We start from the raw sequence: 25,058 nt of genomic DNA, 5'->3' as shown, positions 1-25,058 counted from the left end.
AATTGGTCCCTGTTTCATAGACAGTATGACACTTTCCTCTCCTCAGATATCACTTCCCCAGCAAACAGCCATCTCAGTGCTGGGCATATGGAATGGGATAGATGATAAAGTACTAGGGCAGTCTGCCTAGTAGCAAATTATTTCATGAATTCCCCAGGTCCATTAACTTCCCACTATTGTGCTTAGACCTGGGTGAGTAGGACCCAGTTGGGACAAGGATGGGAATAAGTAACCTAAGACAGGGGCATCTGGCTGGCTCAGTCGGTACAGCATAAGACTCCTCATTTCAGGGTCCTGAGTTTAAGCCCCACACTGGGTGTAGAGATCACTTAAGAAAAGTCAGAAAGGGAGGGGAGGAAAGAAAAAATAAAGAGAAAGAAAGAAAGAAAAAAAAAAAAAAAAACCCTCCTAAACCAAGGCGGGCTCTGTAAGTCTCCCATATCAGAAAGCCCAGCTATAGAGGAAGTTAATGGTGATGGATCCCAAACTAGTGGAAGGAAGTGCTGACTGCAACCAGTGTCAGTCATCATACCTTCCTCTCCCTCTTTTCCTCACTCTGCTTTCATTCATTCATCATTCACTGGACTGGATGCTACAGCGCTGATGAGCACAGACACAGAAGCTGCCCTCAAGCCGTTTACATCCTAGCGGAGGGCACGGGGGAGTAATCCCGCGTAGTACCGGTAGGATCTGCCCTGCCGGTGAAGTACAGATTGCACGAGGGTTGGGGAGGGGTGCTCCCGGCGCAGGCGTCTTCCCAGCCGACTCTGCTATAGCTGCGTTCTACACGACCTGCTGGAGTTTGCAGTCCCGCAGGCCTCCTCTCCCGGCAGAGGGTCGCGCGGGCAACCGGGCCCTAGGGCCCCCTCACCCCCCAGGGCCCTTCCCCGCAGCCTGGCTGGCGGCCCGCTCCAGAAGGGCAGCCGGGGCGCGGCGGCCCCGCCCAGGCCAGTCCGGGGCGGGGGCCGGTTCCCATAGGGATTGCGGCCGGGGCGGCGGCGAGCGGAGCCGGCAGAGAGGCGGCGAGGCGGGAGCAGGGCCAGGCCGGGCCGCGCGGCGCCGTGAGTCCCGGGCGGGGAAGGCGCGCGGGCCCGGACGGCGGGCCTGGCCGCCACGTGGTGCCGCTCGAGGCTGCGCTGCGCGGACCGGGAGCGGGTGGGCAACCGGGTGGCGCTGGCGGCCGGGCCCCGCGGGGGCGGCGGGAAGGCGCGGCCCCGCTCCCCGCCGAGGCCCGCCCGCGCCTGGGGTCGCCGGGCTCCCCCTTCGGGCTCCTGCCTCGCCCCCGCGGGGACCCGGATGGTGTCTCCTTGCCCAAAGGAAATGAGACCCGAAATTAGAACCGGGGAATCCCTGAGTCTTCCTTCTCCGTCCTCTAGCAGGCTCATGTGTCTTAGATCGGATGAACTATAACATTAAACAAGATAGATTATCTTACAACTCCGTTCGATTTAGGATAACGGGTTGCATTTTAACTTGCAGGGTGTGTACCAGACGATTAGAATTGGATTACTGAAGACGAGCTCTAGGCTGTCATCCCGGATCTCGTTGCGGTTGCTGAGGGGCGAGGCTTTAAGGACAGGGGTCGATTCCTAATTCTTTAACAAGTGCCCTTCTGTTCTAGGTGCTTAACAAAGACCCATCGTTGAGTGGGGCTCTAGTACAGTCTGTTCGTGCCAGTATTTCATAAGCGACATTTTCAAACTATGTGAAGATCCATTTTAAGATTTATTCCTCCTCTATGATGGAGAAGTATGAAAAAATTGGGAAAATTGGCGAAGGATCCTATGGAGTTGTTTTCAAATGCAGAAACAGGGACACGGGCCAGATTGTAGCCATCAAGAGATTTCTGGAATCAGAAGATGACCCTGTCATAAAGAAAATCGCCCTTCGAGAAATCCGCATGCTCAAGGTAATGGATTATTTAAAGTGAATTATCAGGGACTAAAAAACTTAAGTGAGTCGTGTTATGTTTAGTAAATGTGTTAAGATGTACAGGTCACCAAATGCATAATGAACCAGAAAGCAGAGACATCAGTGCAGAGAAAGATGCTATTCCTTTTCAGAGATGCTGTGGGGTATTTTATTTTTCTTCCCCATCGCTTCTTGATGTCAGCTCTAGATCTGATTCTTCAAGAGCCCTCAACTTTGATAGTACGGGAACAACTCCAATTTTCTGGCATTCATGATCATTAAACTTTCAGGCCATCTTCTGTTGATATTCTCAGTCCATTAGGATAATTAATCATTCACCTGTTTTCAAACTGTTGGAAGCTGACGTTTTATCTGCTGCTGAACACCCTAATGTCCTTTCTCTAGAAAAGGGTTCTTCTTAAAAAAGTGAAATGATCACTTTTAAAATGTTTATTAGTTAACTATAGGAGACCATAAAATCAGAGCAGTAGAAACAGTTGTTACTTACAAGCTGAAAGTATTTTTTTTCCGTAATAGAAAGAGGCCACTTTTCTGAATTTCTGTGAAGATGAAACCCCAATCCCAACACAGGACGTGCCATGTAATGAACACAGTGGGATTAACTTGGTTTCAAACAGTTAGGGCCTCTGTGTTCGAGCATGTATAACCAAATGATCAGGAAAGAGCAACCTAGTGGGAGATGAGTGGAACATTCAGGGGATTTTTCTCTTATCGCTGCCTCTCTGTTTTCTCCAGGCCTCTCTAATAGTCTTCTCTTCCCCATGGCTGGATTATGTATGGGGTTATCTGAATGTGAAGTAGCAGGCTTTGGGTAAATTTAAATGGGTGGAAAATAGGAAAACTCTCTCTTTAGGTTTAGGATGGTCTTTACCAGCAGGATGCTATCTATTGTGAGAGGACGCTTCCAGGGTTTCCCCACCCCCACCCCGTTAGGCCCTCCCCTAGGAAGGGGTGAGACCAGCAGGGCCCATCTCAGGGCCTGGACTACTCTGCCCTTCCCCACTGTCTACACACAGGGACAGGTTCTCACCCTTTCTTTTGGGCTGATGGGGGTTTTTCACTTTCTCAGGTTTCCCCTAGGGCAGAAGGCGATAATGTACTTAGAGGATTCATTTACTCTAAAGAAAAGACCATCTGGTTCTAGTGGAGAGGTACTCTTTTTCTGATGCTGAAGGTCACCTGTGAATGCCTCGGAACCCTCTCAGCACCCTTTAGCAATACTGGGTTTGCAGGTGTAGCTCCCTGAGTTAATTGAGTTCCTCCAGGATGGAAACCTCTGTTTTTCTGTGTGGACTTCTAAGCAAGTGTGCAGTGGGCTGGGCCCCCCATAAATAAATGTTACTGTTGGACTGAAAAATAATGATAACAAAATAAGCTCTTAGGTAGGGTGGTTGTTCACAATATATTAAGAAGCCAGAATGCGTTCTCCTGAATAACTGAATATTGATACGCCTTAAAGGAAAGAGTTGTGTGCATAGGAGCCTGTTTTCAAAATCCCCATTCTTCAAAATCAAGTGCACAAATGTAGACTCCCCTAATCTATATGAGATAAGACTAGATTATTGATAGAGTCTGCTCTCTAACGCCCTAACTTTTTAGCTTTCTGTGATATTCCTAACACATAATAGGTCCTTAAATATTTGCTGAAAAAGTGAATTGAGAGTTTGTTAAATGAAGTCACATTTTCTCCATATATTTATTCAGTAAGTATGTATAGAACCTCATTGTGCCTAAAACAATGTTTATAAGAAGTTGTACATCCTGTGTTTCAGATACTTAATTCACAGAAGGGAAGGAAGATAAATTTCCCCTTGGCTCTCACTCCTGATAAACTGGGTTCCTATTGGGGCAGGGTTTGTGTCATTTACCTTGTATCCCCATGTCTGCCTGACAAGAACCCTCTAAATAAAGTAATTAGAGGTATGTTTAAGCTACATTTTGAGGTATTTAAGGATGCATGGAATGAGAAATAAGGCATTAGGGCAGACAGTCTGTCCAAGGAAAAGGTGTATGTGTGGAAAGCAGTATATTGAGGGAACACAGGTTATAACCCTAAAGTCTTAGCCAGGATTGCCTGCTGGATGACAACAGGCCAGGGAGAGAAAGAAAGCAAAGGAAGCCAGGGTTCAGTAGAAGGGGGTGTGAGGACTTTCCTGGAAGATAGGTCTGGCCTGGGTTAAGTGATGCTTAGCCCAAAGCTGCACCTTGGTCCCAGGTGGCCTTTGGGGTTTGGCGCCTGACTCCAGAGGACATGTTGTAGTCCCAGAGAATAGGAAACTGGTGACATCTAGGCAAACAGTTTAGGGCCCCCATCTGAGCTGGAATTCAAGGGAGAGCTCCAGTGGGCCGTGGGAAGAATACTAAACTGTGAGCAAAGCACAGCTCTGTGGGCCCAGGGGAAAGTTGCAGCTCAGTGAGTTTGAGTTCCTGGTGTTTTCCTTGCACACCTCTTGCAGAGCTGGGGCTTTTAATGACCCTTACTAAGGTCAGGAACTAGGAACCAAGGAGGTTGAGGCTGAAGGTTACCTCAGAAGCCTTAGCCAGAGTAGGTGAGGACTGGCAGGGGCTGACCCCCTGACTGCTCCTATTATAAGGAAATCAAGACAAATAGATTAAGACCACATGTAGAAGACTTTGAATGCCTGGCTAAGGAGTTTGGCTTTCTTCTGAAAAGAAAGAAGCTAACCAAGATGCCTTTAATTAGAAAGTTGTCATTTGTAGACTTTTGGATTTTTTTCTCTCCCCCCCATTTATTAAGGTATAATTGACATGTAACGTTGTGTAAATTTAAGGCATACGATGTGATATTTGTTACACATATGTATTATGAAATGATTACCGCAATAAGGTAGTTAACCCCTCCATCACCTTGCATAATTACCATTGTTTTGGTAGTTAGAACATTTAAGATTTACTCTCTTAGCAGCTTTCATTTATATAATGTGTATTGTTAACTGTAGTTACCACATGTATATTTAATCACTTGGAACTTATTCATGTATATTTAATCACTTGGAACTTATGGGTACATAACTGGAAGTTTGTACCCATCTCCCCACCCTCCAGCTCCTGCCAACCACCATTCTACCTTCTATTTTTATGAATTCAGCTTTTTTAGATTCCATGCATAAATGAAAACATTCAGTATTTGTCTTTCTCTGTCTGACTTATTTCACTTAGCATAATTGCCTCAAAGTCTATCCATGTTGTTGTAAGTGGCAGGATTTTCTTCTTTTTATGGCTGAACTATATTCCATCACACACACATGCACACACACACACACACACATGCACACATTTCACGTGTGGATTTTTGGATTTCATGTACCTGTAAAATTAAAAAATTTTTTTTTTTTTACAGATTGGGATAGTGTTGTCCGCATTTTAAAAAACCAACTACCAACTACTTTCACCATCATTTCATAAAAGACAGGACATTTTAGTATTTAAAAAAAAACATAGGGGCCCTTGGGTGGCTCAGTCAGTTAAGTGTCCAACTCCTGATTTCAGCTCAGGTCACGATCTCACAGTTGTGAGATTGAGCCCCACAATGGGCTCTGTGCTGAGTGTGGAGCCTGCTTGGGATTCTTTCTCTCCTCCCTCTGCCCCTCTCCCCTGCTCACTCACTCTCTCTAAAATAAAAATTAAAAACAAAAAAAACCTAGGAAAAACACAATTTTAGAAAAAAGCACAGTCTTCCTGAGAGAGTAGTTGGCAACTACAAATAACATCTATACAGATACCTTCCTGCCGTATGTGAATAATGGATTGTGTAATTCTGTGTGTGTGTGTGTGTGTGTGTGTGTGTGTGTACCATTGCCCTTATTTTCTCACTTCACTATCCACCGATGAAAATGGCGACGTCGTTTGTTTTGTGCAGCTCAATGTCAGGAAAGTTAGCGCTATGTCTGAGAAGGAGAGGCTTCCCCAGATCAGGTGATGCCCTGCTTAGAGGATCCATAGCTGATACAATGAAATACTAGCACACGACAGAAGAACTGCATGGTCCTTGGATTTTGTAATAAAATTTGGCCTCCCTCCATCCTCAGAGAATTCCTTGTGTGTGTGTTTTTAAAACATTACAGTTTAGAGTAACTCCCGATAGTTGCTGTTGGACTGTTCTGAAAATTATGGTTGTTTTCTTGGAAGCAGATGAGATCATGGGAATGTGTTGTCCAGCGTTTAGCTGCATAATTTCAAGGCAGCACACCTGCAATGCTTTCCGTTCTTGGTTTGGAAGCTTATATGAGGACATAACCATCCATTGGTAAATGCTCTTGAGGATAATAATTATCAGAAACTGGTTTGCTAGTATTTTTAGAAAACATTTTTTCCTGAAAACTTGAAAGACTTTTTAAATAACATTCTTTTGCGCCATTTGAAAAAAAAAGTGACACATTTTTATGAGATAAATGTAGTGTTTGTACTAGCAAACTGCTTTCAAAAATTTTTTTAAGTGTTTATTTTTTTTATTTTTTATTTTTTAACATTTATTTATTTTTGAGACAGGGAGAGACAGAGCATGAAAGGGGGAGGGTCAGAGAGAGAGGGAGACACAGGATCCAAAAAAGGCTCCAGGCTCTGAGTGGTCAGCACAGAGCCCGATGCAGGGCTCGAACTCACGGACTGCGAGATCATGACCTCAGCTGAAGTTGGACGCTTAACCGACTGAGCCACCCAGGCACCCCTAAGTGTTTATTTTTGAGAGGAAGAGACAGAGTACAAGCAGAGGAGGGGCAGAGAGAGAGAGACACACACACAGAGACACAGATTCCGAAGCAGGCTCTAGGCTCTGAGCTGTCAGCACAGACCCTGACATGGGGCCCAAACTCATGAACCATGAGATCATGACCTGAGCCAAAGTCGGATGCTTAACCAACTGAGCCACCCAGGCGCCCCTAACAAACTGCTTTTTAAACTAAATATAATTCACTGTTCACCAAGAGGTCCTATTGCAGTCAATCCTTTAATGTTTAATTCTGAATCTTATTTTTTCCCAATTACATAGTTAGGCTTTTAAAAATATAAACACTTGGAACAGTTATAATCAGCCCGCTCATACTCTAAAGACATACTCTAAATTAAGTACTATTTAGTGACAGTAATAAAATTATACTGCAGTACCTGAGCTCAAAGCAGCTCTCCTACCCTTTCTTAAACTCACTTTCCAATGTGAAAAAAAAAAAAAAAAGGAATTCAACATTTTCATTGTTTTTGATGAGACACTTGTGCATAAGAGAGTTGCCACATGTTAATCTGGGAACTTTTTACAGAACTTCTGTATGTAGCAGGCATTGTTCTTAGCCCTTGCCCTCCAAGTAAGGAGAGACTGACAGTAAAGAAATAATTATATGTCAAGTGGTAAAATACAAAGCATGGTAAAGGGGTAAAAGGTGATGAAGGGGCTGGGTTGCTTTTTTTATAGAGAGGCGTTAGGAAGAGCCTTTCTGACGAATGACATTTGAAGAGATAACAGAAGGAAATGGGAAGGAGTGAGTGATGCAGGCTTTCCAGGCATAGGGAATAGTAAGTACAAAGGCCACAGGCAGGATCAAGTGATGTGTATTAGGCGTGGTGTGTTCTGGTGTGTTCTAGGAGGAGTAAAGAGATCAGTAGGTCTGAGGCACAGTAAACAAAGGGCAAAGGTCATAGAAGATGAAGTTAGAGTGGTAAGGGGTCAGACATGAGGGCTTGTGGGTCTTGGTAGGAACTGTGGATTTTACTTTGAATGAGATGGGAGCCATGAAAGGGATTTTGAGCAGAGAGGTGCCTTGGCATGACATACATTCCAGAAGAATTCCTCCAGCTACTGATTGCTCCAGCTCTTTAAGCAAGACAATCAGAAGACTGTTAGAGTAATCCAGGTGTGAGGTGATGGGGTTTGGGTCACAGTGGTAGTGGTGGAGGTGGTTAGATTCAAGATTATTTCTGAGAGAAGGGTACATAGGAATCTGGTCGTTGGATGAGGAATCAAGAACGTATCCAATGGGGCACCTGGGTGGCTCAGCCGGTTGGGCGTCCAACTTTGGCTCAGGTCATGATCTCGAGGTTCATGGGTTCAAATCCCGCCTCAGGCTCTGTACTGACAGCTCAGAGACTGGAGCCTGCGTCAGATTCTGTGTCTCCTTCCCTCTCTCTGCCCCTCCCCAGTCACGCTCTTTCTCTCAAAAACAAATAAACATTAAAAATTTTTTAAAAGAATGAATCCAAAGTTCCTGACTTGAGTAACTAACTACAAGAATGAAAAGATCGGGTCATTCATTGTGATAGGGAGACCCAGGTGCAAATCTAGGGGAAAGGAAATCAAGAATTCTATTTTGGATATGGTAAATTCGAGATGCAAATCTAAGGAGACTATTAGGTAGGCATTTAAATATACAAGTCTGGCATTTGGGGGAAATCCAGGTTGGAGATATAAAATTGGGAGACATCAGCATAACAAAAGCATTTAAGGGCCTGAGCCTGGGTTGCCATGGGGAATGGAGAGACAAACACCAAAGACTTAACCCTGGAGCTCCAGCATTTGGAGGTCAGGAAGATGAGGAGGAACCAGCAAAGGAGGAATAAAAGGGGGTGATCATTAACGTAGGAAAATCTCAAGAGCAATGTTCTTAAATGTCACAGACTATGACTCTGGAGTTCTCTCTTGTCCAGTAAGAGAGCAGACACAGAATTGAGGCTAATGTCTGGGACAGAATTGAGGCTAATGTCTGGGACAGATAAGAGCCCCAAACAAGGGTTTTGCTTCCATATTTATTGAGCTCTCAAGATCTTACATATGTGGTGAATGTGAAGAAAACGATCAGACAGTTGTGTGTGTAAGAAGCAAAGGGTCTGGGGAGCAAGTGCGGTGTGTGATCAAAATATATTGGTGCCAGATGGAAAGTAGTTTCCCGCAGGTGATATAACTTGTGTAACTTGTGTTACTCTTGATCCTATTATAATATCTCACTAACTAACCTTGGGCACTTCCGCCCTGTGGCGGCAGCTTTCTGCCCTAAGCTTGTTTAACCCATTTATGTAAATATAAGGAATTCTTGCACCTATTTCCCCACACTTAAATGCTTAGTGAAGAAAAGTTTCAAGAATGAGAGGATGGTCAGAATGAAATCTTGCCCTTTGCTGTGACGTGGATGGAGCTAGAGGAGATTATGCTAAGTGAAATAAGTCAGAGAAAGACAAATACCATAAATACCATATGATATCACTCAGACATGGAATTTGAGAAACAAACAAACAAAAAATGATCATGGGGGAAAAAAGAAAGAGGCAAGCCAAGAAACAGAGTCTTAACTATAGAGAACAAACTGATGGTTACCAAAGGGGAGGTAGGTGGGGGGATGAGTGAAATAGGTGATGGGGATTAAGGAGTGCACTTGTGATGAGCACCAAGTGATGTATGGGAGTACTGAATCATTATATTGCACCTGAAACTAATATTATACTGTGTTAACTAACTGGAATTCAAATAAAAGCTCTTATAAAGAACAAGGGAATGGTCCAAAGTGTCAAAGGTCATGATTAGTGTAGACTTAGAATTAGTCAGTGGCTTTGAAGATATGAGGGTCATTTGAGATCTTGACAGGAGCTGTTAGGTGGAGTGGCAGGAATGAAGGCTTCATCAGAGAGGATTCGACCGAGGATGGGGAGAGCAAAGTAGAGACGGTGATATAGGCAACTCTTTTGGGGAGTTTGATTATTTAAAAAAAACTGAGAAATAGGATCAAGAGAGTTTTAGTAGTTGTTTTTAATATGGGAGAATAAGTATATTTGTATGCTAATGGTATCAGTCCAGCAGACAAAGAAACTTGATGTTTTTTTGGAGGGAGAGAATTCCTGGAGCCATGACCTTGACTTACTAACCTGCACCAAGGCCAAAAATAGCTGTAATAGTGTAATAAAAGACCGATTCATGGACCAGCTAGATTAGGCTACTTGGAATGTTGCTAGGTTCTTAACATATCCTTAATCTTTACAGGACCTACAGTTATCTCCAAGCTATGTGTGTAGAACTTCTTCCACCTAGGTATGTGACATGTCCTGATTTGCATGTGACCCATGAACCCTATAGGAAAAATTCAACCCCCTTCCGTGACCAGGGTTTCAAGCATATAAAGATATTTTAGATGGGAAGTGGGGCAGTCATGACAGAAGCTAGATTACGCAGAGACACAAGGATCCTGCAAGAAAATCACCTTACATCAAGAAGTCTGGCACGATAGGCTAGAGTCATCACAGGCCTTGTTTTGGGAAGTAAATACTGGCTCTGCATAAAACAGGTGGCTTAACTGAACCCAACCCAACTCCTGGGGACTATCTATGTGTCCAGGAAGGAAAGGGCCTTGTGGTTCAAAACAATGTGAGCCAGCCAACCCAGAAGAATTGTATTACTGAAGCCCCCCAGCCTTTATGATGTTAAACCTTCTTTCTGTGGCATGAAAATGGTAGAACAATTGGAAGAGGAAGCAGAGATTTCCAACAGGAGTGGTAGGAAGAGTAGATGCTCCCAGAGGAGTTGAGGTAAAGGACAGGACAGAACCACTATGCGGTGCCTGGGCAGACCTTTAGCAGTGTGGAACATGGTATGGGGGCCTGAGAGTAGATCTGACCGACATCAGTCAAGGGCTGAAAGCAGCAGCTAGGACATTGTCTGTGGTAACCTGCCTCCAGAAGACAAAACAAGATAGAAGCAAGCAGAAGGAATGATGTATCGCCATTTGGTGACCCAGTAGACTTAGGCAAAGTGCCAAGTATCATTACCTAGGAGGCACAAATTATATTTATAATGACCCTAGGAGGTGGGTATTGCTACCTCATTTTACATATGGATTCAGGCTGGTTAATGATATGCCATGGCCTCCTGGTTAGTGAGCTGGAATGCAGACACAGTTCTGTCTGTCCCCAAGTCCATGCCTTGCTGCTCCCACACATCAGGACCATCACATTACACCAAACACCACACTCTGAAGTCTCTCAGTGACCGTCCTCAGGATTTGTCCTATCTCGCAGGGCGTTAGCTGTGGGACTTATGGCTTCCATGGAGCCTGGGTGCAGATTCTTGCTGGAATGGCAGTTCTTTCCAACTCTCATTCCATGACCCTGTAGATTATTTTAAAGGGCAAAATTTATGGTTTGCGACCAACAAAGACAAGAATAAGCACGGGGGAAAATGTCCATTTACAGCTTTACTATAAACATTACAGTACCTGCTTTCTTAATGAGAACAACATCACCCCCAAGAGGATGAAAATTGGTTTCAGGGAATGGGTAGGGGTAGTATAACTTTTACTATATAAAGCACAGATTCCATACAGCACATATACAGTAGATTTGTGGAGTTAAAATTTCTTTGGGAAATGATAAGGGGAAAAAAGACTCATTTGGGGATAAATATGGTGGAAAAGCTCCTTTGGGGTTGTTGAGAATATTGAGTGTGTTCTATGTGCCAGAAATATGCTCTCATTTGATTTTAATTAATCATGAATAGTAAGAACCTACGGAATGTTCAGAACATTCCCTTTTTTTTTTTTCCTGTTGTCTCTTCGCTTTCAGTAACCTTCCAATGAGGCTGTCAGGCTGTGTGACTGCATGGGGACAGGAGCCACAGTTGAGACTTGCAGTTTCTGAAATAGCTCAGAGCTGTGGGGTGACCTTGGGCAAGCTCTGGTGTGGCTTGGAACCTGGCCCACCAATTCACCTTGATTTATGTCTGTATTTGGCACTGTTATGCTGACTTTTTGCTGAGGGGAGCAAGAGTGCTCTTGGGCCAAACATTGAACAGTGGTCAAACAGCCTTAAGGATGCAAGAGCAGAACAATAGAGGGTCAAACAAACAAACAAAACAGTTGCATAGGGAAAGACGCATACGTGGAAAGGCAGAGAGGTGGGACTTAATACCAAAGATAGGCACTGTAGGTGAAGGACTTCACACGGTCTGTCCTGAGAGGTTCACTGCAGTAAAAAATCAGACCAGAAATACTACTGGGCAAATTACCATCCCAGGGATGAGAAGGGACTGTGGCAAATACATCTGACATGGTTCCCTGTTATGCAAAGAACTTATGAAGTGCTTAATTCCATGTGCTCTTGTGCCAGGGCCCCGTTCCACCGAATGCTAACAGAGTACCGTGTAAATGCTCCCTAGTGTTAGGATCTAATTAGATACTTCATAATTTTAAATTTTCTTTATGTTTATTTATTTTTGAGAGAGAGAGAGAGCGAGAGCACATGCATGAGCCAGGGAGGGACAAAGAGATGGGGGGACAGAGGGTCTGAGGCAGGCTCTATGCTGACAGTACAGAGCCCAACATGGGGCTCAAACCCAGGAACTGTGAGATCATGACCTGAGCCAAAGTCGGACACTCAGCCGACTGAGCCACCCAGGTGGCCTAGATATTTCATAATTTTTAAAGGCTTCTGTTCCCCTAGTATTAGTTGAAGGAATATTTTCCCAGTATTAGTTGAATAATATTTCACAATTCAATAGAAGTCTCAATGGGAAGTTCTGTGACATCTAGTGCTGCCGTTGCTAGTATAGATGTCATTTCTAGGTTCCTTCTCTTCAGATTGTTTGATTGGCTTGTTGAAATGGATTTGTAACACATTTCTAGAAATTGCTTTAGCCATGTTCAAAATTCTCTGTTATGGTTTATGTGAGATTGCAAACTCAAATGTTTGTGGGGATCACACTGGAGACAAAGGATTGAAGCAGGCTGAATGTAAGACAAGATAGAAAGTGGACTTGGGCAGGCCGGAGACTTCATGGCTTGTAGGATGTGTGGGTGGGTGGCTACCCCTCCACCCACAGAATGCAAGCCCAGGGTGCTAGATTTTCAGAGTCTTTTTCTAAAAAGCCCCAAACAATTTTATGTAAAATCTCTGGGTTTTTTTCCCCCTACAATTCTTTGTTTTGAAAAAAAATTACAAAATACATATATAGAAGTGGAAAGAATAGTATAATGAATTCCTGCATTGCCTTAACTGGATTCATTAATCAGTTGTGAAAATTCTGCTTCATTTCCTTTCTGTCTCTGTCACACACACACACACACACACCCCACTTTTTTGGCTGAATCATTTCCTTAAGTATGCAGCATGAATCTGCTAGAATTCTTCTGTGTAACCACAATATGATTTCCACAATATGATTTATCATTGACTCAATACCATTATCTGACATACAGGCTGTGCTCAAATTTCTCATATTGTTCCAATAATAGTTATGTAGCTATAACTATATAACTGTAACTATAACTACACCTATATATTTAAATCCAGGATCTAATCAATGACCACACATTGCATTTAGTTATCATGTCTCTTTAGTCTCTCTTAATATTGGCATTTTTGAAGAGTGCAGACCAGTTTGTTGGAATGTGCTTCAACATAGATTGTCTGGCTGTTTCCACTATAGGAGTGAGGATGAGTCTGTCACACTAGTTCTCAGCAGGAGAACACTAGTTCTCTACACAGTATCAGTGTGTCCCATAACTGGTGCTCTCAGCTTTGACCTCTTGGTCCTGATGGGTCTTCCATATTTCCTAACTGTAAAGAAACATCTTCTCCTTTACAGCTAATGTGTAATCTGTGGGGAGATATGCTGAGACTCTTTGACCACCTTGTGCACCAAAAACTTTCACCCAGTAATCTTTGCTTGAATAGATTATAATAAGAGTTATTGTAACAGGTGATTTTCTCTTTTTTAATGTTTCTTTATTTTTTAATTTTCTTTATTTCTTTATTTTGAGAGAGAGAGAGAGAGAATGAGCAGGGCACAGGCAGAGAGAGAGCAAGAGAGAGAATCCCAAGCAAGCTCTGTTCTGACAGAGCAGAGCCTGATGTGGGGCTCAATTTCATGAATTGTGAGATTATGACCTGAGCCTAAATCAAGAGTTGGATGCCTAACAAACTGAGCCATCCAGGTGCCCCATAAAATGATGATTTTTAACATTCTTTCTACATTTGTTATTTAACAGTTTTTCTGTTCAACAACAACAACAACAACAACAACAAAACAACCTTTCCTTCACATGCTACCCCTCCCACCACCTCATACACTCTTCAGTATCACTGTGAATTTGTGGATTTTTTTTTTCTTCAGTTTGTTCCGAACCATCACTGTCATTCTTCTTTTTGATTCTCAAATTGTCACACGTTTGGCCCTGTGGGACTCCTTAGATCCCACTCCTCTGTCCTGAGAGATGCTACCATTCCTTGAATACTTTTTTAAAGTTTATTTATTTATTTTTTGAGAGAGATGCCAGCACAAGTGGGGGGAGGGGCAGAGAGAGAAGAACCCCAAGAAGGCCCCATGCTGTCAGCGCAGAGCCCGACGTGAGGCTCGAACTCACAAAACCATGAGATCATGACCTGAGCCAAAACCAAGAATTGGACGCTTAACCGACTGAGCCACCCAGCCTCCCCTCCTTGAATATTTTTTTATTGTGCGTCATAACAAAATGTACCAGGCTTATCCTGCCCCAGGTGTGGAATCAGCCATTTTTCCAAGGAGCCGTAGTTCATTTCAGTATGAAATCTGACTTTAAAAAGGTTGACAAGTAATTTTTTAAAATGTCGAACCCCGTTCAGGCCAAACAGAACACATCTGCAGGTAACGTTTGACCCACAGATTCAGTTTTGGGCCTTTGGAATGTACAGCTTTCATTATATGCAGATGTTCTCAGTAGAGACTGGCAGATCTGGCCCTTCGATGTTCATTGCTAATACATAAATAGGTATTGGGGGTTCATGGAAACTGGTTGTCAATAGTGCGGAGGACAAAGCAGGGCATTCCCTTGCCCACAGTGATAGAAACCAAACAAATTCCCCTTATCATCATCTTTCCCTATTTGTTCAACAAGTGGAGACCTGTTTAATTTGAGTTTTACAAGATAACATACTACCTGCAAATAGTAACAGGCTGTTTTGTTTGTTTATTATAAGATGTTTTGGCTTAGCTCACAGTTTGTTTATACAGAAAGATTGTATTTCTGCTGTGTAGTGAACTCCTAAGTAATAAAGCTGCCGTACAAATACTTCAAGAACAAAAGTAGCAGAAATCAACAGGCTGGCTCATCACCGTCATAGAGACACTTAGTTTATATGGAGATTAAGCACATACCACTGTGTATCAGTCCCCTAAACGCTCCTACACACATCCTGCCTACACCTTACACTGTAGAAAATTAAAAAATATCACAGAGCAATAGGAGAAAATAAGCGATTTTAGAGTGCACATTGCTAAAAAAAAATGTAATTAAGCTATTACTTTCTTAGCTACTCAAATTGCTTTTATTTTCAGCAAATAAAAAATTTATAAGTAGACAGTCTGTGTTACATACAGTCATTATAGAACAGAAAAACCATACTAGGAGGTAGTACTTTTTATACAGAATGGAAACTTTTTTTAATGGGCTAGGCTTGTCTTTAATTTCCGTTTAAATTTTTTTACTGTTTTACTTCACCTTTTTATTTGGCAGGATTGATGTCTTAGCCACAAATTTGCTTTCACAGGCATATGTTCTTGCTAATTATTAGCCTTCTTGATTACTTAGTAACTTTAAAAGCACTGTAGTAAAAATGCTATTGGATAGAATTGCCTGGTTGAAAACTTTGAACTCGATTCCTCTTTTTGTTTAGAAAGGTGACTTTCTAAACCAGTGGAAGCTATCAACCTGTGTATAAACCAAACAAATAATTTGTTTTTAACTATCAGTACATTGCTGCTTTAATTTTTGGCTATGCCATTGTTAACTTTCATTTTGACCCCATTTGTACTATTGCTTCTTTTCTGGAACTTTTCATATACTTTATTAGTCAACAAACCAAATCGAACATCCACTGTGCACATCCTTAGACTGTGCTGGGAAGAATCCAGAAGAGATTTCATGACCAGCCTGGCAAACCCTGTTCTGTCCACGTTGTCTACAGGAAACTTAAAATAAATAAACATCAAGCCCCTCCCCACCTCTCCACTTGTGATTCCAGCTTTTTCAATACTTTCCTGCTTCATATGTCACACGCTTTCCTTCTCTACTCGTCCCCAAAACAAAACATTAGCCAGGGTATCTACCATGGCATTTGGAAGAAATACGAGATGAAGACAGCTTTCCTTTAGCAAAAGCGTTAAAGAATGATTCCTCAGTCACACCGTGAGGGGTAAAGAATATTTTCCTCTTGGCTGGAGATGGTGGTAGTAATTAAATAGCCTTTTATTTTATTTTATTTTTTAAATTTTTTTTAATGTTTATTTATTTTTGAGACAGAGAGAGAGCATGAATGGGGGAGGGCAGAGAGAGAGGGAGACACAGAATCGGAAGCAGGCTCCAGGCTCTGAGCCATCAGCCCAGAGCCCGACGCGGGGCTCGAACTCACGGACAGTGAGATCATGACCTGAGCTGAAGTCGGCCGCTTAACCGACTGAGCACCCAGGCGCCCCTAAATAGCCTTTTAAAGAATGAAAATAGCTTTTTTTCCCCCAAAGGTGATGTATTAACTCTCTGAAACTAACTTCAAAATATTTATTTTGGTTTTATAATACAGTGAAGACACATAAATCTTTTTATTTTTAAAATTTAATTTAATTTTACTTTTTAAAGTTTATTTTACTTATTTTGAGAGAAAGAGAAAGAGAAGGAACATGGGTAGCACAGAGACAGGGAGAGAGACAATCCTAGGCAGGCTGTGCACAGTCAGCACAGAGCTTGATATGGGGCTCGAACTCACAAACCATGAGATCATGACCTGAACCAAAATCAAGAGCCAGATGCTTAACCAACTGAGACACCCAGGCGCCCCTAAATCTTTTTAAAACCATTTGTATGATGAAGTAATATAGGCTCATGTAAGAAAAAACTGAAGGTATAGAAGAACATAAAGTGAAAAGGAAATTGACTTTACCCTCTCTCTCTGGCATTACCCCAGAGGATTTCTGTGCTTGCACAAAGACATATATTTCTTTTTAAAAAATACATACAAATACTATCATATAGTATATACATTCTGTAATTTCTGTCTTACACTTAACACTGTATCTTGGACATCTTTCCAAGTCAACACATACAGATATGCTTTATTCTTTTTAACAACTGCATATTGTTTTATCATTTGAATGCAATATAAAGTCCTATAGTTTATTTAACTAATCACCTCTTAAGAGACATTCAGTCAATAATGTAAACATAGAGCTCTGCAAATTTGAGAGAATATTGGGGATAGGAAGCATGATTTCCACAAGTAGATCATTAGGAGTGATGATAGAGAGTCCAGTCCTATTTCTGCTCCTGGTTCCCAGACCCACTGGGAATTAGCCAGAGTGGATTAGCCACTGAAGACACAGCACCATGTGGGTCAGTGCAGATACCCGTGAAGGGCTGAGGTACGAATTCCATCTTCCATTAGGCTGGTTAGTTGTAGTTGATGAGGTATATAGTAGAACTAGTGGAACCCATGGCCATGTGCTAACTGTCATGTCTCCTTTGCTATAAAAATGGGCCTCTTGGTCTGATGTTATGTGAATTTCTATGCCAGTAAGGCAGGCATTCTCTAAGCCCTTGGATTGTGGTGTAGGAAGGAAAGGCAAAACTCGTATCTAAAGTTAGTATTGGGGAGGGGGGGGTGCCTGGTTGGCTCAGTCAGTTGAATGTCCAACTTCGGCTCAGGACATGATCTTGCATTTGTGGGTTCGAACCCTGCATCAGGCTCTGTGCTCACAGCTCAGAGCCTGGAGCCTGCTTTGGATTCTGTGTCTCCCTCTCTCTCTGATCCTACCTCACTTGCACTCTGTCTCTCTTTGTCTCTCAAAAAATAAAATAAAACATTAAAAACATTTTTTTTTAAGTTAGTATCAGGGCATCTGGGTGGCTAAGTCAGTTAAGCGTTGGACCTCAGCTCAGGTCATGATCTCATGGTTTGTGAGTTTGAGCCCCACTGTCAGCAAGGAGTCTGGAGCCTGCTTCAGATTCTGTCTCCCCTTCTGTCTCTGGCCCTCCCCCACTCACGCTCTGTCTCTCTCTGTCTCTTAAAAATAAAATAAACAGGGGCGCCTGGGTGGCTCAGTCGGTTAAGCCTCCGACTTCAGCTCAGGTCACGATCTCATGGTCCGTGAGTTCGAGCCCCGCGTCGGGCTCTGGGCTGATGGCTCAGAGCCTGGAGCCTGCTTCCGATTCTGTGTCTCCCTCTCTCTCTGACCCTCCCCCGTTCATGCTCTGTCTCTCTCTGTCTCAAAAATAAATAAACGTTAAAAAAAAATTAAAAAAAAAATAAATAAAATAAAGTAAACAAAAACAAATAAAACATTAAAGCTAGTATCAATTCCAGTGAGGACAAATCACTATCCCCTCCACATAGCAGCCACTGTCCTTAAAGGACAGCGCACCTCTGGGCCTCAGTATCAGTCGTTGCTGCTGTCAGGTTGGGTAACTCAGTAGCAGCAGTAGCCAGATCAGCCTTGCAGAGAGGGAGCCGTGCTTTGGGGCCATTCATAACCACCATTTCTGCAGCCATGACCACTGTGTTCGTGGGTCAGTTACACAGGCACTGGGGTGGCCAAGGACAGAGCAGGCTCACCCCCACCAGAAAGACATCTGCCAGGTTTCTCAGTGAGTTTTCTGTAGTAGATGCTCTCTGGTGGGCATTAGTGTGAAGCCCAAAGATCCTCAAGCCCTGTGCTCACTCCCACAAGTGCAATTTATGCCTCTTCTCCAAATGACCTTTCAGCCTTGTCCCTTCCATACTCTTAGTCAACTAGAAAGCTATTTGCCTCTACCCACGGGTCCATATCTATCTCAGGTCCTTTCTACCTCCATGCAAAGTGAGCCATCGAGTGCACCACTTGAAGCTATGTTCGGTGGAAGGATACCCTTTCACCATTGTCCTTCAAGGCCCCTCCTGGTGGCAGTTCATTTTCAGGTAGGGCCAGCATAATGAGCTGAGCTATCTGTGAGATGGACTTGAGGTTTTTCTCCTCCATTACCTGGAAACTCCCATTAAACCATATGTGTACGTTGAAGGAGAGGTGACAGTACAATAAAATAGATGGCATGGGAGAATTGACCACCTCTTTTTGTCTTGCCCGTTCCCTCCAGACCTGCTTGAGCCTGATCACACATGTATCATTGTCACAGCATAGAGTACTGCTGCTGCCTCCGTGCAATCTTATGACATGGGTCTCTGTTACCCACTTCACAGCGGGCAGCTCTGGCAGCTCTTGGGCACATAATCACTCGATGTCTCGTGGTCAGGTGCTCAGTCTCCATTAGGGCTCATGACATACCAGAGGCTAGACAGCACTAGCGTGATTGGATATACTGACTCATGTCTATGGCCACAGTGCCCTGAACACACCCGATCTTGTCTGGATGTACTGACTCATATGACCTGAGTGGTACGGTAGCTTTGATGTGCTGTAAAGTTCTATCTTGGGTCCTACTCAGTATTGGCAGCCTTCCTGATTACCTGGAGTAATCAGAGCAGTATTCCCAAGAGCTAGTCCGTGGTGCACATGTTTAAGATATGCTGCCTCCCGAATCTAAAGAGACCCACCAAGTGCAATGCCTTGTTTTAGTGGTGGGCAATACAAGGTGCAACAATTTGTCCTTTAGAGCGGATGTCTCAGCATGCCCCAGGCCTTTGGCCCCCTAGAACGTTAACCCATGACATACCCATGAACGTTTCTGCCACCCTCTGGCATTAATTGGGCATTCAGAATACTTGTCATTTCCTGCTCACCAGAAGGTCCATTTAACTTGAAGTCATGAATACAGTAGACCAGCATGATATTCTGTGGAATGTCAAGATGATCAAAGTTCCTTTAGACTCTATTGTAACACAGAGCAGAAGAGTTAACCTAGGCCTTGGGCAAAATAGTGAATGTGGACTGCTGTCTGTTCCACAATAAATGAACTGCTTTTGATCCTCCTTACTGATAGGGATTGGGAAGAATACACTTATCAGATCAATGATGAATGCGTGATCTGATGAATTGCATGTCAGGTGCCAGAGACTGTGTAGATCTCTTCCAGGAGAGATACCACGTCTGGCCCAGCACCTGCATTTGGAGGTATGACTTGGTTGAGTTTATAGTAGTCTACCAGGTGAATTGAGTGGAATTATGATGTGGACTGCCACCCCTGCATCCTTTACGTCTTTGATGGTGCTAATCCATCATTTCCTTTTGGGATGTGGTTTGTTCCGATTTCTTCTTTTGGCCAGGATTGTGTTGGGGAGTGTGTGCAATTTCAAGGCCTTCTCTTTGGCCCTTTCTGCCATATTGCCTCTTACTCCCAACTGGTTGTGAAACCAGTGTGAAGGTTTGTGAACTACTAGTGTATCCATCCTTATTATGCACTTGGAAGTGGAGGAAATAACCTCAAGGGCAGAACCGTGGACCCAATAGGCCCCACTGTGAGCCATTACTCGAAGCTGGGGCCGTGATAGCATTTTGGATCCCCAGATGTCAGTGCCAGCTCAGACTTTGCAGCTAGCCACAGCCCTTGAAAGGTCTGAGTATTTCCCTTTCTCCTGTTACTCTGGTAAACAGCCACAGATCCCTTTGGGAAAGGATTGAGAAGTACTTGTGGTGGCATTGCAGGATCCCTCGGTACGGACTCAATCAACAGCACTTTGGTACACACCGACTTAGATCTAGAAACTGGGTGAGAAACTGTAGTTTTCCATTCTGACGGGCAACCTTCTGTTTGTCATTTCTCAATTGTTTCTGGTAACACAAGTCAAGTAACACACCTGCCAGCCGCTCTTCTATTTCACGTGTAAGAACACCATGGTGAGTTTTTATCTGGGCATTAGCACAGATTTCTGGGAAATATGGCATCGGGCCTCGCTTCCCATAATGGTACCAGAGGGCCTAGTTCCATGGGAGCATCTCCAGCCGAGAGAGGACGGCTGCCACTGAGCTTCTCAAAGATACCAGTGACCTCCTTCCCTGTGCCTTCTATACTGCGTTAGTGGAGGAAGGAAGGACTGTCTCCAGGTGTCCTTGTTAGGAAATAAGTCCCAAGTCACAGGACAGTGCTCCCATATCAGTGAATTGCCCTCTGCAGCCTTATATGTCACCACTGCCATGGTCGAAGGCCCCAAGATTTCTGCCATACTTACGAGCCAGGTCTTGTAACGCTTTCAGTTATTTCCTCCTGGACCAAGAGCCACCTTACCCTGCTTGAGCTCTGCTCCAACTGCATCCTAGTTACACAGGTCTGTGGCCCTGGGAAGAGTGGGGATAGAATCTAAGGAGGACATGCATCATCCTCCCAAGAAGACACCTGCCTCAGTGATATTTCTGGTATTCCCACAGTCTCTGTATGAGAGGAAGTGTTTCATCTTTGGCAAAAGAGCAGAAGCTGTTTCTCCCAGCCCAGAGGGTTCAGGGCAATTTGAGAATTTAAGATTCTCAGGCTCATTACCCTAAGTGTCTCTATTCCAGATCTCAGGGCCCCTCTCTTTTCTCACCAGAGCCTTGCCTTTGGTATAAGAGACCCGCTGAAGCTGTACATTGTCTCCTTTGTATCTCTGCTGTTCTTAAGTCCTAAGCCTGATTTTAGCACCATCTGTCCTGTGTCCGCAGGAGATAAATGTCTCTTTAAATACTACATAGAGGCCTTCTGATTCTCACAGTTTGCTGGTGGCTAACCCAAACCTGTCATTTTCTCTTTTGTTTCCTTCAACGACCTGAAGGTGTTAACAAAAGCCAGCTCTCTCAATAACCCTGTAATTACCGTTAGCCCATACCACTCACCAGCCGCTGCTATTGTATGAGCCAACCGCACTGCCTTCAAAACCACTCCTGACAACAGCCTTACTAATTACGTTGAGGCAGTTCCCCAGGGCTTCCTCTCACCTCACTTACCACCAGCAGTGGGGTCCTTGTTGCCATCTGCCTGGTGGATGGATCCAGTTCCAGAATCCCATTCTGAAGATCCGCTAGCTACAGCAACTTCTAGTACCAACCATCTCAGCCTGTGCACCTCCTATAAAGTCAAGTCTGAGATAAGGGATTGCACGTTCGTAGTTTATTTGGGGGAAGTAATACCAGGGAGCAGGAGTAAGGGACAGGGGAGAGGGAAATGGGGAAGGAGGGAAAAGCAATGAAAGAGACAACAGGGACTCAACCTGCCAGGTCTCTGTAAGGAGCCGGAGGACCGAAGAGATAAGCATATACCTACCACTTCCTGTCCCCCTTGGTCAAGGGTTCCCCCATGGAGGACCGAAGAGATAAGCATATACCTACCACTTCCTGTCCCCCTTGGTCAAGGGTTCCCCCATGGAGGACCGAAGAGATAAGCATATACCTACCACTTCCTGTCCCCCTTGGTCAAGGGTTCCCCCATGGAGGACCGAAGAGATAAGCATATACCTACCACTTCCTGTCCCCCTTGGTCAAGGGTTCCCCCATGGAGGACCGAAGAGATAAGCATATACCTACCACTTCCTGTCCCCCTTGGTCAAGGGTTCCCCCATGGAGTGTTAACTGCGGCAAGTTCGAGTCACCCACCAGCATCCTGTACCTCAGCACCCCAGAAGCCCTGGGGCAGAAGGCAAAAGATACAGAATGTAGCTGAGATGAGGGCCTGTTGGATACATCCACATGAAGCTGGTTGCTGCAGCAACAGTTAAATTAAAAGATGGGCTGACACTGACCTTGCTGTTCGAAATACTCCAGGCGGGAGTGAGACCCTTTGGAATGGTAGATCCTTCTGCCTGGAACATTTTTCTGGCCATCTCCATGGCTTGTACCTTCTTCAGATCTTTTTTAATTTGTCACCTTTGCCCTGAAGTCTTCCCTGATCACCCTGTTTTAAATTGTACCCCCCACCATGCTACTACTGTGCCCCATACCTTCTTTCTTTCTTTCCGTAAAATTTATCACCATCCAGGGTACTCAACTATAAGCTCCCTGAGAGCAGAGATTTTTCTTAGCCATGTTAAGTATGGTAATCTCAGAGCTTACAGTAATGTCCAGCACAAAGTAGGGCTCAGCATAGGTTTTTGAGTAATAATATATAAAAATGAATATATGAAAATAGAACTTTTTCATATTTTTGGATTACTTCCTATTTTCATACATATTTTTAAAATTTTTATTACTGAAGTATAGTTGAAATACCATGTTATATTAGTTTCAGGTGCACAATGTAGTGATTCAACAATTCCATACATGACTCAGTGCTCACCATGATAAGTATAGTCACCATCTGTCACCATATAATGTTTTTACAGTCTTACTGACTGTCTTCCTTCTGCTGTAATTTTCATCCTGTGACTTATATATTTTATAACTGGAAGTTTGTACCTCCTAATCCCCTTCACCTATTTCTCACATCTCCCCCACCCTATTTGTATACATACATATATATATGTAAAAATATACACTAATATATAATATACAATATTATACATAAATATATATATTTAAATTATGAGTGGGGGAGGGGCAGAGAAAGAGGAAAAGAGAATCCCAAGCTCCACATGGACAACGCAAAGCCCAATGTGGGATTTGAATGCACAAACTGTGAGATCATGACCTGAGCCACCTAGCTGCCCCAATTTTGTTTTTCAGTTTATTTATTTTTGAGAGAGAGAGTGCAGGAAAGGGGCAGAGAGAGACGGAGAAAGAGAATCCAAAGCAGGCTGTGCACTGGGATCATAGAGCCCGACACAGGGTTTGAACCCACAAACCTGAGCAGAAACCAAGAGTCAGACATTCAACCGACTGAACCACCCAGGTGCACGTATGTGCCCCTATTTTATATATTTTTAATAAAATTATTCAGTAGTTTCTATTTTCATATGTTTATATAAAATCACTCAGTGACTTGACTTCTTTATTCAACATTACATCATTGTCATTGGGCCAGTAGATAGACCCATGTTAATTTTCTTCTTTTTAACCATTACAAAGTATTCAGTATTTCATGCTTTGAATGTAAACAATTTTTTTACCATCCTCTTTAATAAAAGATGTTGGCGTTGTTTTAATTTTTTGCTTTTACAAATAATGCCGCAATAAATACCCCTGTACATATATTTTTATACAATGGGCTTTTATTTATGTAAGGTGTATTTCTGGAAGTGGTGTGCTGGGTAAGATAGGTGATGTGCGTGTATTTCCATAAACTTTAATTTTTAGAACAGTTTTAGATTTCCAGAAAAATTGAGATGATCATGCAGAGAGTATCTACATAAATTACTTGGAATTCCTGTACATAGACTTACTTATTCTCCCCTAATCATTCATTCATTCACTCATTCAATCAGTCATTTATTTATGTTAGTAGAGACTCATGGATATTTGTGTCGCTATGACATATCCCCATCAATGCAGTGTTAGTATTGGTTTTGTCCTAGCACTTTCCTTGATGGCACTATAAGATGCCCCAGCTTCATCTTGTATTTCTCCTGCCTTACCTAGAATCATCCATTTTCTCTGAGGAACTCTGGTTCCTTCTGCTGGAGAATGAATGGTATTAGAAACCAAGACCTGGGCTCCATGTGTACTTCTTGCTGCTAGGGTGTGGTTGCTTCTAGGCTCTCTCAGCTGACAGAGCAAGGAAATATGTGTGTGTATACTAACCTGTGCGTATAGACGTACCTATAGTTATTCCTGTATGTAACCACCTGTATCTATACTAAGCTAAACATGAGTTCCTGCTGATGTCTCCAACTCTAACCCATGGATGGAGCAGATCATGGATTACACTAGCCTCTTCTCCTTGCTTATCATTAACCCTGTGCTAACAGGGGAAACTGGTTTTCATTATCCAGCATTCATTTACTTGTTTAATTCAGTGTATAATGTTGTTAGAATTGTCAATTCCGGGGTGCCTGGGTGGCTCAGTGGGTTAAGCGCCTGACTCTCGATTTCGGCTCAGGTCATGATCTCACAGTTCATGACATGGAGCTCTGTGGTTGGCCTTTTGGCTTTGCCCTGACAGTGTGGAGTCTGCTTGGGATTCTCTCTCTCTCTCACTCCCTCTGCCCCTCCCCTACTGGCTCGCACATATGCACTCTCTCTCTCAATATAAATAAACATTAAAAAAAACCCAACAGAATCGTCAATTCCTATTCCCCTGAGAAACAACTTTATCACTAAGAGTACCTTATTGATACTTTTA

General features: G+C 43.3%; 1 protein-coding gene across 2 annotated transcripts in view; it reads left to right on the top strand.

Moving 5' to 3' along the window:
- The first annotated feature begins 742 nt into the window (after positions 1 to 742).
- The window catches only part of CDKL1 (cyclin dependent kinase like 1), a 60,169-nt gene continuing 35,853 nt past the window's right edge, over positions 743 to 25,058 (top strand). The window contains exons 1-2 of one of the 2 annotated variants that reach the window (XM_019451870.2): positions 743 to 1,061; positions 1,622 to 1,909. In XM_019451870.2, the coding sequence (XP_019307415.1) occupies positions 1,739 to 1,909 (171 nt within the window). In that variant the 5' untranslated portion in view covers positions 743 to 1,061; positions 1,622 to 1,738. Of the gene's footprint in view, positions 1,062 to 1,150; positions 1,481 to 1,621; positions 1,910 to 25,058 lie in introns of those variants that run through there. The other variant, XM_019451871.2, reaches the window with a different exon arrangement.

This window comes from Panthera pardus, unplaced genomic scaffold (genome assembly GCF_024362965.1).
Source record: "Panthera pardus isolate Hobbes unplaced genomic scaffold, ASM2436296v1 HiC_scaffold_24, whole genome shotgun sequence".
Classification (NCBI taxonomy): Eukaryota; Metazoa; Chordata; class Mammalia; order Carnivora; family Felidae; genus Panthera; species Panthera pardus.
This window is presented reverse-complemented; position numbering and strand designations above follow the sequence as displayed.